The sequence below is a fragment of the Vulpes lagopus genome, chromosome 15, assembly GCF_018345385.1.
Source record: "Vulpes lagopus strain Blue_001 chromosome 15, ASM1834538v1, whole genome shotgun sequence".
NCBI lineage: Eukaryota > Metazoa > Chordata > Mammalia > Carnivora > Canidae > Vulpes > Vulpes lagopus.
Genome location: NC_054838.1, coordinates 20,650,649 through 20,667,752, shown reverse-complemented (window position 1 = coordinate 20,667,752; position 17,104 = coordinate 20,650,649). Strand labels below are relative to the sequence as shown.

At 36.7% G+C, this 17,104-nt stretch overlaps 1 protein-coding gene across 1 annotated transcript; it reads left to right on the top strand.

Annotated features, from left to right (window-relative positions):
* Positions 1 to 3,904: 3,904 nt before the first annotated feature.
* On the top strand, positions 3,905 to 4,870 carry LOC121476109 (olfactory receptor 52N4-like). The gene has a single exon (XM_041729851.1). It carries the CDS (start codon positions 3,905 to 3,907, stop codon positions 4,868 to 4,870), a length of 966 nt encoding a protein of 321 aa, XP_041585785.1.
* The last annotated feature ends 12,234 nt before the right edge of the window (positions 4,871 to 17,104 follow it).

Below are 17,104 nucleotides of genomic sequence, written 5' to 3'. Positions count from 1 at the left end.
TTCAGTGTTCTGTATACTAACAAAGTGAACAAGAGAATTATATCAGCACTGTTTAATGTTTTGGTTGTGGAGAAATTTTGCCAAAACTAGAGATAAAACAATTTGGTATTTCAGCTTGAATTGCACTGTGTCAAGGCTTTCTTTTATTTTTTTCAAAAGTGATCTTGATCCAATATTTTCTTGCTTTTGTTTCTGCATTATCTGAAAGTAATATTTTATCCAAAAATTTTTGATGTTTTTTTTATTTTGGTATGTTTCCTGTTTATAAAAAAAATTCTCTGCATACTTTGAGTGTGGCTCACTTTCTGATATACCACTTCTTAAAAACCATAAATATGTTAAAAAAAACACTCTGAGTTAAGACCAATTTTGTAGGGTAGTTTAGATAGTTGATATTTATTTCCCAATGAATATATTTTCTCTAGCACATTTTTTCGAATTCCTTGGATTTCCTTTGTTTTCTCTATTTCATTATTTTTTTGAAATTTATAATTTCTGATGATTTATGAGGTAAACATTATGGTTTTGTTTCTTTTGGTGGTTCCTTGGTGCTTTCCAAGTAATACTACTTATACTATAGCATTTAATTTAATAATGCTTAATGTCTGGTATAGATTATGACTCATTAACTCATTAACCTGCTCATTTATTAAAAAATATTTTTCTAATAGGTACTAAGTGTTTTACTTGCCACTGTCTTAATATGAAGGTTTCATTAAATTGTGGATGATTCAAAAATATCATATTTATGATACCATGATGTTAAAATAGTGAAAGACATTGATTCCATTAGCAAATCTATTCCTTAACTATAAGCCTGGTACTTTGATAATTACATGATATTAAGAGGCTTTGAGGTTGGCTTTCTAACCTCTTGAAAAGAGAACTGAGTTTTCCTGAAATATGTTATACTAGAGGCTATTTGGGAGGAATATGAAAAAGAGAGAGGTTTGCAGAATCAAGAAGTTAAAATACCAGTATGATTTGAGTGAGAAAAAACAAGCATCAAGAGAGAACACTACTCTGACCATTTTGACTCTTCATATTGAAAAGAATTTGTCCATTCCTTGTAGAAACTTTTTTGATATGCCTCAAAGTTAACTTCATTGCCATTTCTTTCTGTTTCTATATGATTCTATGATTTTTGTAATGGCATAGAGGAGATCTTTGAAGGGCATGTTCATCTTATGTTGCTTTACTATTTCCAAAAAAAAAAAAAAAAAAAGGTCTTTTGCAGTATCTAATCTGTCATCCTATGGTGCAAGTATATAAGGATAAAAAATAGGTGTAGGTAGAAAAACTGAATAAAGAACAAGTTGATATATCTGATTCGTCCACTATCCTAAACAATGTTAATTATCCTCTTATAATGACTAGCAGTGTAAGACTAAGAATGTCTCCAAGGGAGTAGAGGTCCCTGTTTGAGCACTGTAAGTAAATCCTACCAATTGATGAGATTCACTCAATGCCTGGAGTTTCAAATCAGCTCTTGATAGTCTCTTTCTTTCTTTCTTTTTTTTTTTTTTTCGCAAAATCATTTTCTTTTATTCTGTGGCACTTCAATAAAGTAAGTAGACTTGTGCATGATTTATGTTAATTTATACATGATGGTGGGGATTAAGACCAAAGAGAGGCTTCTGGGGGAATTCTTGGTCTTTACTTCCTAAGATCTTCAGGGCAGGGGTTGACTTCTCTCGACTTCCCCACACTTCCTAACCAACAGTCGGCCTGAATGCACATTGGCCAAATGTTTGGAGCAGCATCTTGAAGAGAGGCAATCTGTTTAGAATTCGTGACATCCGTGCCAGCGTCGGGGCCGGTTTTCTGTACCCCTTGGTAGGGACGATGAGCACAATGCCTGGACTCCCCACTCGGCCCTGTTTCTATGATATTGATTTGGACCCTGAAACTGAACAGGTGAATGGGTTGTCCTAAACAGATAGTCTCTTTCTTAAGCGTGAATTAATATTCAAAAATTACCATATATATGAGAAACTTCTCCAAATTAAAGAAAAAAACTATAAAAATAAGTAATTGAAACTTAGATAATATATGAAGCATGTGTGTATATATATATATATATATATATAATATATATATATATTACTGTCAGATTCACAAGATTCAGAAGAAAATATGATGTTGGAATTTCGTAGTGTTAGGCAACAGAAAATGCCAATATATTTGGGATATAGAATTCAGGAATTTTTCTAGAAAGTGGCTAAAAAATAAATAGATGCAATATAAAACTTTTTAAAGAAAAACAATGAAAAGAAGGGAATAAGGCCAGAAAATCCCATATTTAACTAAAAACAATAGTAGTAAAATAACAAGGACAAGATTGGGAAGATATTATCAAAAGTTAATACAAGAAAATTTCTAAAACCAAAGGCCACAGATTTCCAGATCCCAAAAGGCCCAATAAATGCCTGCACTTGATGGGATGAGCACTGGGTGTTATTCTGTATGTTGGCAAATTGAACACCCATAAAAAATAAATTTATTATTAAAAAAATGCCTGCTTGGTAAATGACATACATGCACACATACACCTCTGTCATCACTGTCACCAGCATTAAATATGAAAGCATAGAAGTTTTAAAATGTTCTCTTTTTTTAAGGTTTTATTTACTTATTTGAGAGAGAGACAGTGAAAGAGAGAGAACAGGAGCAGGATGAGGGGTGGAGGGAGAAGCCGACTCCCTGCTGAGCAGGGAGCCAATGTGGTCTAAATCCAGGGACTCCAGGATCACGACCTGAGCCAAAAGCAGGGACCCTGTTTTTTTTTTTTTTTCTTAAGATTTTATTTAAAAATGTTCTTAAGTAGGGTGCCTGAGTGGCTCAGTAGGTTAAGTGTCTGTCTTCCACTCTGGTGGAGATCCCGGGGTCATGGGATGGAGCCCCAGGTAGGGCTCCCTGCTCAGCGGGGAGTCTGCTTCTCGCTCTTCCTTGCAGTTCCCCTTGCTTGTGCTCTCTCTCTGTCAAATAAATAAATGAAATATTTAAAAAATAAAATAAAATAAAATGTTCTTAAGTATTTCAGAACCAGAAAACAAATAAATGGTTGTTTAGGAAAGGAAAGGAAGAATAGTTCATGTAAAAAGTATCAACTGTCTTTTTACTATCTGTACCTTAAACTAGGAGATTGAGAATGCCTCTGAAATTCAGACATAAGAAACCTCATCTACATAGAACCTCCATTTACTCAATAATAAAGTGCAGATAATAAAAATGCATCCTGGGCTCATAGTAAGGATAAAATGAGTTAATGTATATAAACTCCTTAGAACTTTACCTAGTACATAGTAAGTATAAATATGAATTATTGTTAAAAAAAGAACAATAAAAAATAAAAACAATAACAAATACATCCTAATCATACCTGTTATGTCACTAGTGAGGTAATCAATGAGTTCTACCTTCAGAAAGCACCCAGATGGAGAGGTTATAATAATTAACATTTAAATAAGATATTACAACAAATACCAATCTGAAAGATCATAATGACATAGATCATAAGTGTAACACAATTACACTTGATTATAAGTTTAAGGGGATTGTATCTATATCTTTTTGTCTTAAAATAATGTAAACACATTATCTGTCATAAAACCTGACACATAGTAGATGTGAAGTATATATTGTTAAATGAACCAAAAAATTAATGAATTAACAAACAATAGTTTAAACTTAAACAGTGTTTACATAAATTTGTCCTGGCACTTAAAATGTTTATTTTCTTGTTATTACAATACAATATTTAACAGAGAGAAGAGACAGAGAGAGGGAGCACAACAAAGATTATTTTTCCCATTTTTCCAAACCTCAGAGGATCAAAAAATGAAACAAAACAAAGATATAATTTCATCACTACAGGCTTCTTAACAATTACACCAGCTTAATTATGATAATTCTGAATGAAACAGATGCAACACCAGCCTCATTCATTCTTAATGGGATCCCAGGACTGGAAGACATGCACATGTGGATTTCCTTCCCATTCTGCTCCATGTATATTGTGGCCATGGTAGGGAATTGTGGGCTTCTATACCTCATCTGCTATGAGGACTCCTTGCACAGATCCATGTATTATTTTTTGGCCATGCTTTCCCTTACCGACCTTGTTATGTGCTCTAGTACAATCCCTAAAGCTCTCTGCATCTTCTGGTTTCATCTCAAGAAAATTGGATTTGAAGAATGCCTAGTCCAGATGTTCTTCATCCATACCTTCACAGGGATGGAATCTGGGGTGCTCATGCTCATGGCCCTGGACCGCTATGTGGCCATCTGCTACCCTCTGCGCTATTCAACCATCCTCACCAATTCTGTCATTGCAAAGGTTGGGCTTGCTACTTTTCTGAGAGCAGTGTTGCTCATCATTCCCTTGATTTTCTTCACCAAGAGACTACCCTATTGCAAGGGCAATATAATACACCATACCTATTGTGACCAGCTATCTGTAGCCAAGTTATCCTGTGGAAATATCAAGGCCAATGTTATCTATGGTCTGATAGCTGCCCTTCTGATTGGAGGCTTTGACATCCTGTGCATCACAATCTCCTACACCATGATCCTCCGGGCAGTGGTCAGCCTCTTTTCAGCAGATGCTCGACAGAAGGCCTTCAGCACCTTCACTGCCCACATCTCTGCCATTGTTTTCTCCTACAGTCCAGCCTTCTTCTGCTTCTTTTTTAATCGTTTTGGGAGCCGTACAATCCCTCCTTCTTGCCACATCATTGTGGCCAATATTTATCTGCTCCTGCCTCCCACTATGAACCCTATTGTTTATGGAGTGAAAACCAAGCAGATACGAGACTGTATCATAAAGATTTTTTCAGGTTCTAGGAACATTAAATCCCACAGCACATAAGGGAGATATTTTTCATGGAAGAGATGAAGGAGGAGGAAAATAATACTCCATTGGCTGTGTAGTGAGAACCTAAAGATGCCTTTTATGATTTCTACTTTGTTCTTCACAAGGGAAAGACCTGGGGGGGGGGGCATTAAATGTTTTCAGAATCTCCAAATCACTGATATGCCTCCCATGTTGTTTTTCACCTCTTCACCCCTGTGAAGAAGTTCCCAGGTTCCCATAAGCAAAACACAATGGGAACCTGAGTAACTTATCAAAAGAAATGGATAAATCAGAAAGAGAGAATCTGCTGTTAGGTGCCAGTTTGTCTTGTTTTCAAATAGTGATTAGAATTTTTGTTTGAAAGACAGTTGTTACTTATGTCTGGAAAACATGTGCTATATTTTTCTCATCATTGCCAAAAATTTCTCTATTTTTTCAATATCATCCTCCTGATGGAGAAACTTGTAAATACACTATGAGGTCATTAGTCTAATGAGATTTCAGCCTCTGGACTGTAATTTGGAAGTAAGTCATCTGACTATGTCTCCTGTAGAAAACTCCTAAATGACTAAAGATATTTGTCTAGTAAATAGATCAAAGAAGAAATTTTGGGATCTGGAAAGAAGAAAAAAATATAGTAAGAAAAAATGATAAATATAGAAATCTTTTCTTCTCATTTTGAATTTTCTAAATTATATTTGACTATTGAAAATAAATTTATAGCTTTGTTGATATGGTTCCAAATTTATGTTTAAAATGTTTAAAGTAACTATAAATAAGATAGGATAAAGGAACTTAAAAGAAGGTTAAGTTTTTATATTTCACTTGAACTATCAAATGATGATATCAGGAGACTGTGATGCTATGTATATAAGTATAAAACAAAGAACAACCACTAAATAATCTATGCAAAGAGATACATTGTAAAAACACTATAAATAAAAAATGAACTTGTAAAAATACATTCAGGACCTACAGAATGGCAGAAATGTTAGATTATTCTGATTATTTGACCCTGTTATCATTATCTAGTGTCCTTTTTTGTTCTTTGTGACAGTTTGGCTTAAAGTTTATTTTGTCAGATATAAGTATAGACTTCACTGCTCTTTATTTGGTTACCATTTGCAAAATATCTTTTTCCATCCTTTTCTCTTCAACCTGTTTATATCTTCATATATAAAATCTTTTGAATATAGCACATAGTTGAATCTTGCATTTTAATCTATTCAGTCACTCCATATTTTTTATTATGATGTTTATTTAATCCATTTGCATTTAAAGTATTAATGTTACGAAAGAACTTACATTCTTACTTTCCCCATTGTTTTCTGTATGTCTTTAATTATTTTATCTTTTTCCTCTCTTATTTCCTTTGTGTTTCACTAATTTCTTTGTTGTGGCATGCTTAGACTTCTTTATTTCTGTTGTGCTCCTTATATAAATATTTTCTTTGTAGCTACTGTGGGGACAGCATAAAATTATATATTGGTCATAATATATTTTGACTAATGTATTTAAATTATATTATGACATAATTTATTTAAATGCTACTCCTTTACATCTCTTCTACCGCTTTCAGTTATCAATATCACAAATTACATTATTTTATATTTTGTACCATTAACACTGTCTCATAGTTATTTTTTATGCTTTTTCTTTTAAATTATGCACTGGAGGGATGCCTGAGAGGGTCAACAGTTAAGCATCTGCCTTTGGCTCAGGTCGCGATCCCGGGATCCTGGGATAGAGTCCCATATCAGGCCCCTCTGGAGGAGCCTGCTTCTCCCTCTACCTATGTCTCTGCCTCTCTCTCTGTGTCTCTCATGAATAAATAAAATCTTTAAAAATACATAAATAAATTATACACTGGAATTAAGTGATTTACGCAATGCTATTACAGTATTACAGGATTCTTTATTCTTTACCAAAGAGTTTTGTATTTTCATGATTTCATGTTGCTGTCCAGAGTCCTCTTGTCTCAACTTCAGGTCCTTGTACCAATTCTTATAAGGTAGATCTAGTATTGATGAACTCCTTCGGATTTTGTTTATCTGTGAAGGTATTTAATTCTCCTTAGCTTTTGACAGTTTGCCAGATTGATTGGCAGCTTTTACTTTTCCTTTCAGAACTTTGAACATATCATCTGACATCTTTATGGCTTGCAAAATTTCTGCTGAAAATTGCTAATTTTATGGAAGCTTATCTGTACATGATAAATTACTTTTCTCTTATTGCTATTGAGATTCTTTGTCTTGACTTCTGGTAATTTGTTTATAATGTGTCTCTGAACCCTTTTGGGTTTAGCCTAGTTGGACTCCTTTAAGCTTTCTGAAATGAGAGGTCTATTTTCTTCTTCAGATTTGGGAACATTTTGGTGATTATTTCTTCAAAAAACTCACTGCCCTTTTCTCCTCCTTTTCTTCTTTTAAGACTCCTGTCATGTATATGTTGATTTTATTGCTGATTTCCCATAAATATCTTAGGTTTTCCTTACTTTTTTCCCCATTCCTTTTCTGTTTTGCTCCTCTGGCTCAGTAATATCAAATGACCTGTCTTCAAGATCACTGTTTCTTTTTTCTGCTTGATCAAAACATCAGTTTATGCTCTGTAGTAGATTTTTTTAAATTAATTTTTATTGGTGTTCAACTTACCAACATACAGAAAAACACCCAGTGCTCATCCCATCAAGTGTCCGCCTCAGTGCCCGTCACCCATTCCCCTCCAACACCCGCCCTCCTCCCCTTCCACCACCCCTAGTTGGTTTCCCAGAGTTAGGAGTCTTTATATTCTGTCTCCCTTCCTGATATTACCCAACATTTCTTCTCCCTTCCTTTATATTCCCTTTCACTATTATTTATATTCCCCAAATGAGTGAGAACATACACTGTCCTTCTCCGATTGACTTATTTCTCTCAGCATAATACTCTCCAGTTCCATCCACGTTGAACCAAATGGTGGGTATTTGTCATTTCTAATTGCTGAGTAATATTCCATTGTATACATAAACCACATCTTCTTTATCCATTCATCTTTCGATGGACACCGAGGCCCCTTCCACAGTTTGGCTATTGTGGACATTGCTGATAGAAACATCGGGGTGCAGGTGTCCCGACGTTTCATTGCATCTGAATCTTTGGGGTAAATTCCCAACAGTGCAATTGCTGGGTCATAGGGCAGGTCTATTTTTAACTCTTTGAGGAATCTCCACACAGTTTTCCAGAGTGGCTGCACCAGTTCACATTCCCACCAACAGTGTAAGAGGGTTCCCTTTTCTCCGCATCCTCTCCAACATTTGTGGTTTCCTGCCTTGTTAATTTTCCCCATTCTCACTGGTGTGAGGTGGTATCTCATTGTGGTTTTGATTTGTATTTCCCTGATGGCAAGTGATGCAGAGCATTTTCTCATGTGCATGTTGGCCATGTCCATGTCTTCCTCTGTGAGATTTCTCTTCATGTCTTTTGCCCATTTCATGATTGGATTGTTTGTTTCTTTGGTGTTGAGTTTAATAAGTTCTTTATAGATTTTGGAAACTAGCCCTTTATCTGATACGTCATTTGCAAATATCTTCTCCCATTCTGTAGGTTGTCTTTTAGTTTTGTTGACTGTATCCTTTGCTGTGCAAAAGCTTCTTATCTTGATGAAGTCCCAATAGTTCATTTTTGCTTTTGTTTCTTTTGCCTTTGTGGATGTATCTTGCAAGAAGTTACTGTGGCCGAGTTCAAAAAGGGTGTTGCCTGTGTTCTCTTCTATTATTTTGATGGACTCTTGTCTCACATTTAGATCTCTCATCCATTTTGAGTTTATCTTTGTGTATGGTGAAAGAGAGTGGTCCAGTTTCATTCTTCTGCATGTGGATGTCCAATTTTCCCAACACCATTTATTGAAGAGACTGTCTTTCTTCCAATGGATAGTCTTTCCTCCTTTATCAAATATTAGATGACCGTACATTTCAGGGTCCACTTCTGGGTTCTCTATTCTGTTCCATTGATCTATGTGTCTGTTTTTGTGCCAGTACCACACTGTCTTGATGACCACAGCTTTGTAGTACAACCTGAAATCTGGCATTGTGATGCCCCCAGCTATGGTTTTCTTTTTTAAAATTCCCCTGGCTATTCGGGGTCTTTTCTGATTCCACACAAATCTTAAATTAATTTGTTCTAACTCTCTGAAGAAAGTCCATGGTATCTTGATAGGGATTGCATTAAACGAGCAAATTGCCCTGGGTAACATTGACATTTTCACAATATTAATTCTACCAATCCATGAGCATGGAATATTTTTCCATCTCTTTGTGTCTTCCTCAATTTCTTTCAGAAGTGTTCTATAGTTTTTAGGGTATGGATCTTTTACCTCTTTGGTTAGGTTTATTCCTAGGTATCTTATGCTTTTGGGTGCAATTGTAAATGGGATTGACTCCTTAATTTCTTTCTCTTCAATCTCATTGTTAGTGTATAGAGATGCCATTGATTTCTGGGCATTGATTTTGTATCCTGCCACGCTACCAAATTGCTGTATGAGTTCTAGCAATCTTGGGGTGGAGGCTTTTGGGTTTTCTATGTAGAGTATCATGTCATCGGCGAAGAGGGAGAGTTTGACTTCTTCTTTGCAAATTTGAATGTCTTTAATGTCTTTTTGTTGTCTGATTGCTGAGGCGAGGGCTTCCAGAGCTATGTTGAACAGCAGTGGTGAGAGTGGACATCCCTGTCTTGTTCCTGATCTTAGGGGAAAGGCTCCCAGTGCTTCCCCATTGAGAATGATATTTGCTGTGGGCTTTTCGTAAATGGCTTTTAAGATGTCGAGGAAAGTTCCCTCTGTCCCAACACTCTGAAAAGTTTTGATCAGGAATGGATGCTGTATTTTGTCATATGCTTTCTCTGCATCTAATGAGAGTATCATATGGTTCTTGGTTTTTCTCTTGCTGATATGATGAATCACATTGATGGTTTTACGAGTGTTGAACCAGCCTTGTGTCCCGGGGATAAATCCTACTTGGTCATGGTGAATAATTTTCTTAATGTGTTGTTGGATTCTTTGGCTAGTATCTTTTTGAGAATTTTTGCATCCATGTTCATGAGGGATATTCGTCTGTAATTCTCCTTTTTGGTGGGATCTTTGTCTGATTTTGGAATTAAGGTGATGCTGGCCTCATAGAACGAATTTGGAAGTACTCCATCTCTTTCTATCTTTCCAAACAGCTTTAGTAGAATAGGTATGATTTCTTCTTTAAACGTTTGATAAAATTCCCCTGGGAAGCCATCTGGCCCTGGACTCTTGTGTCTTGGGAGGTTTTTGATGACTGCTTCAATTTCCTCCCTGGTTATTGGCCTGTTCAGGTTTTCTATTTCTTCCTGCTCCAGTTTTGGTAGTTTGTGGCTTTCCAAGAATGCGTCCATTTCTTCTAGATTTCCTAATTTATTGGCGTACAGCTGTTCATAATATGTTTTTAAAATATTTTGTATTTCCTTGGTGTTGGGAGTGATGTCTTCTTTCTCATTCATGATTTTATTAACTTGAGTCTTCTCTCTCTTCTTTTTAATAAGGTTGGCTAATGGTTTATCTATCTTATTAATTCTTTCAAAGAACCAACTCCTGGTTCTTTTGATCTGTTCCACAGTTCTTTTGGTCTCGATTTCATTTAGTTCTGCTCGAATTTTAATTAACTCTCTTCTTCTGCTGGGGGTGGGGTCCATTTGTTGCTTTTTCTCTAGTTCCTTTATGTGTAAGGTGAGCTTTTGAATTTGAGTTCTTTCCAGTTTTTGAATGGATGCTTGTATTGCGATGTATTTCCCCCTCAGGACTGCTTTTGCTGCATCCCAAAGATTTTGAATGGTTGTATCTTCATTCTCATTAGTTTCTATAAATCTTTTTAATTCTTCCTTAAGTTCCTGGTTGGCCTTTTCATCTTTTAGCAGGATGGTCCTTAACCTCCACGTGTTTGTGGTCCTTCCAAACTTCTTGTTGTGATTAAGTTCTAATTTCAAGGCATTATGGTCTGAGAATATACAGGGGACTATCCCGATCTTTTGGTATCGGTTCAGACCTGATTTGTGACCCAGTATGTGGTCTATTCTGGAGAAAGTTCCATGTGCACTTGAGAAGAATGTGTATTCAGTTGAGTTTGGATGTAAAGTTCTGTAGATATCTGTGAAATCCATCTGGTCCAGTGTATCATTTAAAGCTCTCGTTTCTTTGGAGATGTTGTGCTTAGAAGACCTATCTAGTATAGAGAGAGCTAGATTGAAGTCACCAAGTATAAGTGTATTATTATCAAAGTATTTCTTCAGTTTGGTTATTAATTGGTTTAAATATTTTGCAGCTCCCACATTCGGGGCATATATATTGAGGATTGTTAAGTCCTCTTGTTGGATAGATCCTTTGAGTATGATATAGTGTCCCTCTTCAGCTCTCACTATAGTCTTCGGGGTAAATTTTAATTTATCTGATATAAGGATGGCTACCCCTGCTTTCTTTTGAGGACCATTTGAATGGTAAATGGTTCTCCATCCTTTTATTTTCAGGTTGTAGGTGTCCTTCTGTCTAAAATGAGTCTCTTGTAGACAGCAAATAGATGGGTCCTGCTTTTTTATCCAGTCTGAAACCCTGCGCCTTTTGATGGGGTCATTAAGCCTGTTCACGTTCAGAGTTACTATTGACAGATATGAGTTTAGTGTCACCATGATATCTATTCAGTCCTTGTTTTTGTGGATTGTTCCACTGAACTTCTTCTTAAAGGGGAATTTTAAGAGTCCCCCTTAAAATTTCTTGCACAGCTGGTTTGGAGGTTCCATATTCTTTCAGTTCCTGCCTGTCTTGGAAGCTCTTTATCTCTCCTTCCATTTTGAATGAAAGCCTTGCTGGGTAAAGTATTCTTGGTTGCATGTTCTTCTCATTTAGGACCCTGAATATATCCTGCCAGCCCTTTCTGGCCTGCCAGGTCTCTGTGGAGAGGTCTGCTGTTACCCTAATATTCCTCCCCATAAAAGTCAGGGACTTTTTTTCTCTTGCTGCTTTAAGGATCTTCTCCTTATCTTTGGAATTTGCAAGCTTCACTATTAAATGTCGAGGTGTTGAACGTTTTTTGTTGATTTTAGGGGGGGATCTCTCTATTTCCTGGATCTGAATGCCTGTTTCCCTTCCCAGATTAGGAAATTTTTCAGCTAGGATTTGTTCAAATACATATTCTGGCCCTCTGTCCCTTTCGGCGCCCTGGGGAACCCCAATTAAACGTAGGTTTTTCTTCCTCAGGCTGTCATTTATTTCCCTTAATCTATCCTCATGGTCTTTTAATTGTTTGTCTCTTTTTTCCTCCGTTTCCCTCTTTGCCATCAACTTGTCTTCTATGTCACTCACTCGTTCTTTCACCTCGTTAAGCCTCGTCGTTAGGACTTCTAGCTTGGATTACATCGCATTTAATTGATTTTTAATTTCTGCCTGATTGGATCTAAATTCTGCAGTCATGAAGTCTCTTGAATCCTTTATGCTTTTTTCTAGAGCCACCAGTAGCTGTATAATAGTGTTTCTGAATTGGCTTCTGACATTGAATTCTAATCCAGATTTTGTAACTCTGTGGGAGAGAGGGCTGTTTCTGATTCTTTTTTTTTTTTTGAGGTGAGGTTTTCCTTCTAGTCATTTTGCTCAGTGCAGAGTGGCCAAAAACAAGTTGTATTGGGTAAAGGAGAAAAAGAGAGAGAAGGAAAGAAAAGAGAAAAAGAAAAAAGAGAAAGAAGAAAAAAAAGGGGGGGGGAAGAGAAGAAAAAGAGAAAGAAAAAGAAAGAAAGGAGAAAAAAAAGGGGCGTGGGGTGGGGAAGCAATCAGAAATCAAGAAGAAAGAAAGAAAGAAAAGCACAAAACAAAACAAAAACAAAAAACAAAAACAAAAACAACAAAAACACGTGGGAGTATCTTCCGATTCTGTATACTTTAAGTCCCTTGACTTCCCCTGGACCTGGTCCGTCTCCTTGGTCTTCTGGGGGAGGGGCCTGCTGTGTGATTCTCAGGTGTTAGCACTTGGGGGAGCTGCTCTGCTCCTGCCTGGTGCAGGGCTCAGTGGGGGTGTTTACCCCGTGAGGGCCCGGGAGGAAGCCACAGTGGCGGGGCAGCAGCTCTGGGACCCTGGAGTCAGCCCCCGCAGTAGCTCCGGGGCTCTCCGTCTGCAGGGCCTGGGGGCTCCGGGGCGGGGCCGCTGATCTGCTCAGCTCCAGGCAGGAGCGTCCTCGCTGTCCTGGGCCCTCCCGGCCTCTGCCTGTCCCGGGGGAGGCCGGATCCTGGGCTGTGTCCCGGCGCCCTGTGCTCCGGAGCCTGCGCTGTTGGATTCGCGCTCCCGCCCCGCAGCCCCCTCCGCGGAGCCGCTGCCCGAGCCCCTCCGAGCTGCTCCGGGTCCCGCCGAGCGCTGCAGCCCTTAGGGTGCTCGGGGCGCTCTCCCGGGGCTCAGGTGCCTGTTAGTGTCCCAGGGAGCCCGAGGGCATCCCCGCCCTCCTGGGTCCTGCTCTAACTCCCTGTGGGCCCCTTTCCGCGGGGAAGGTTGGTGCAGCTCCTGCTCCTCCGGGACGGGGCTCTCCTGTCCTGGGGACACTCGCCCCGGCCTCAGCCCGGCTCCTCGCGGGGCCCCTCCCCCTTGGGGATCTTTTGTTTCTTTATTTCTTTTTCCCTGTCTTCCTGCCTTGATAGAAGCGCGAACTCTTCTCACTGTAGCGTTCCAGCTGTTCTCTCTTTAAATCTCAGGCCGAATTCGTAGATTTTCAGGATGATTTGAAGGTTATCTAGGTAATTTGGTGGGGACAGGTGGTTGGGGACCCTACTCTTCTGCCATCTTGCCCCTCCTCTAGGAATCTAAATTTAGAATCAGTTATTTTTTTTATTGTTGCCACTCTAGCCATCATTATTATGTCAAAATGTAAGCATTTAATTATTCTTCACATAATATGTATGCATGACAAGCCTGAACTTTTGATGACTTTCTAGAATGCCATAATATTTCATTATCTACGTTAGTAGAAAGTAAGCTCTTTAAAACTAGAATACATAATATCTGTTTCTTTTTTCATAGTTCTTAGTCTGACTAGAAAGTATTCCATATTCAATGATGTTATTTAATTAGACACACGGAAATATAAACAAATAAAAAAGAAGTGGATGGATGTGTGAATGACTGAAACATTCTGTATGTAAGTGCTTGCAACTTGTGTCCTATAAGGCTGTACATAGAAAGAAACAACTGTGTAACAAATATTAAAATCACTAATGTCATTTTTAAAAGTCTCCATATACACATGCTTACACAAATACACAACGTATGAAACTATTATTTATGTAATATTATTTCGTTGGTAAGCATGAAGCATTTCCTCTAGTTTTGATCCTCTCCTACAGGTCGGGTAGACTTGACTCACACCTGCACCTGTGTCTCTAATGTTCTGAAATATTCTATAGAGAAATATACAATTTTATCCCCTTAAGAAAAACAGAATATTTCTTTAAATACTCAGTTCAATAGTAAAGATATCAAGGGATTTAGAACTTAAAGGCTGTACATGTACACATATTGTAGAATACTGAATTTTTGTGATCAACATCCTGAACACCGGGAACAGATTGCATTCAGCTTATTGCTTTGCTGTCAGAAACCAAGATATTAAGGGACATACTGAAGGGAATCCTGGGTGACTCAACTGGTTGAGCATATGAGTCCTGATTTCAGCTCAGGGCATGATCTCAGGTCATGAAGTCCCCCCGCCCCCCCGCACTTTGGACTCTGCATTCAGTACAGAATCTGCTTGAGATTCTCTTTCCCTCTCTCTGTCCCTCCCCCAGTTCACACACACTCTCTCTTTAAATGAACAAATAAAATATTTTTTTTAAAGTGGGACTAGAGACAGGACTTTTTATTTTATAGGCAGTAAGGAGGAGAGAGTCTTTAGACATATAACATTTGATTATTATATTCTCAGAAACACAGGTTTGATTTCATTCACCCATTTGAAGGCAGAACTGTTGTAAAAGATTGGGTTTTCTTGGAAAAATGTTTATTTCCCCATTTTTCAGATTGCATACCGGTAGGACTTACCATCATGATTATAAACATCTATGTTATCTTCCTAACCAAATAGGAATCATTGGTCTTGTTCAGGTGTGAGTCAGCCTCATCACAAGAAGAAATGGCAGAGAGCTAGAGAATAGTTCTCAGTCTTGGTCAAACAGTTACTTTGATGTGACATCCCCTTGTTCTCAAAATGAGGACCTACTTTCCTTGCTTCATTCCTAGAGAGATTTATTTGAGACTGTATTTCTTTTATTCCAGATAGCAAAATATAGTTGGAGGAACCCATTATCATATTGAAGGAAAAACTTGGTTTTTAAAATTGAGGAGTCTAATGAGAAAATTCATTTATTACCTATGGATTTGGGGAATGAAAATAGACAACAGATGACATAAAAATGTACTTTATAAGTGGTGATATTCTTGTGTTGATGTTACTACTTCAGTATAACCTACACACAGATAGCATAATATGAGTTCAATTTCCTTGTAGAAAAATTAAGCTATATGTATGAAAATAATTTTAAATTTGTTTTGGAGAAGTAATTTAAACTATGGTTGATATTGTATTACTTGGAATATACTTGGTGGATCTATAACTAAGAGTTTTGCAAATGTATAGATATAAAATGTAACAATAAAGCTAGTTTTATTAATTGACCCTAGATTAAAAAAAGGAAATACAAGGGATATAAATGTGATAAAGATATCATATTTAGGAAACACCTTCTTAAAAATAGAACACAATCTCTGAGACATATTTTCAGTTTATGGGTATCTGTGCTTTCCCCAATTTCTCTACTTGCTTCTGTTTCATGGATAGTATTAAGAGTCAAAGAAAGGCTGAGGAAATGTCCCAGATTAAAGAAGTCTGGAGAAATGCACAAACTTTACTCATTACATGACCTGGCCAGAATCCTATATGGAAAACAGTCCTACATGGGACATTATTGGCACAATTGCATTAACCAGTGTTGGACTCTGGGTTACAATAAAGTATTGTATTACTGTTAAATTTCATAAATGTATTAATTTTACTGAGGTTTTTAAAGAAAAATATTCTTGCATAAATATTCTTAATAAATGAAAATTAAAACAAAAGAAGAGTTTACTATTCAAATTTATTGAGATGAATAAATAAGTAGTGATACTATTTTTCAACAACTTGTGTGAGAATTTGGCATATAATGATCAAATAAATGAAATAAGTGAGTCAGAGAGACAAATACCATATGGTTTCACTCATATGTGGAATTTAAGAAACAAACTGATGAACATGGTGGAAAGAAGAGAGAGGCAAACCATAAAACAGACTCTTATTGTGTGTGTATATATATATATACTTTTAAATGTATACATATATTGCAAGCTTATCTTATTTCTACAATGATCAAATGAGGTAAAACATATATATGTACATATGTTTATATATAATATGTTTATGTTTTAAACATAAAAATATTTAAAATGTTTATATATGTTATACATATTTGTGTGTGCATGTGTATGTATACAAATATGTAAATGTACATATATAAATTATTACAGCTTTTGTTACTTTTAATAATATCTATAAAAGTAATCTGAAAAACAATGCTGTATACAAGTAGAAATTTATACACCTGATAGAAAAGGACTTGATGGCAATTTTGATAACCAAGGAAATTATTCTTGTATTATAAAAACATATTTTTCTTTTGTCCATAATGCAAATTACAGGACTTCTATTGGTCTTCCAATTATTTATCTTAAGTTGAGTAACTAGGAAATTAAGGATTAGCTAAGAAGCTGATATACGATTTAAATAAATTCCCAAATTTAAAAGCTTCTACTGTGTAGTAGTAACAAATAAAGGAAAATAATTTCAGTGTTGTCTATTATTTTGATTGTGAAGAATCCTTGTCAAACCTGGGGTTGCAACAATTTGATATAAATTGGTTCAAATTAAATAGCTCGACCTCAAATTTTTTAATCTAATATTTCTCGAAAGTCACTTTGACTCAACATACAAGAAAATATATATAAATATATGCAATAAAAGATATATTCTTTATTTTTTGATGGAGAATTTTATTTTTTTAAATTGATTTGTTTATTTGAGAGAGAGAAAGAGCATGAGAGTGGAAGGGGGATAGAAAGAGAGAAAGAAAGAATCTCAAGCAGACACCCCAGACACCCCACTGAGTGTGGAGCCCAGGCTCAATCTCATGACC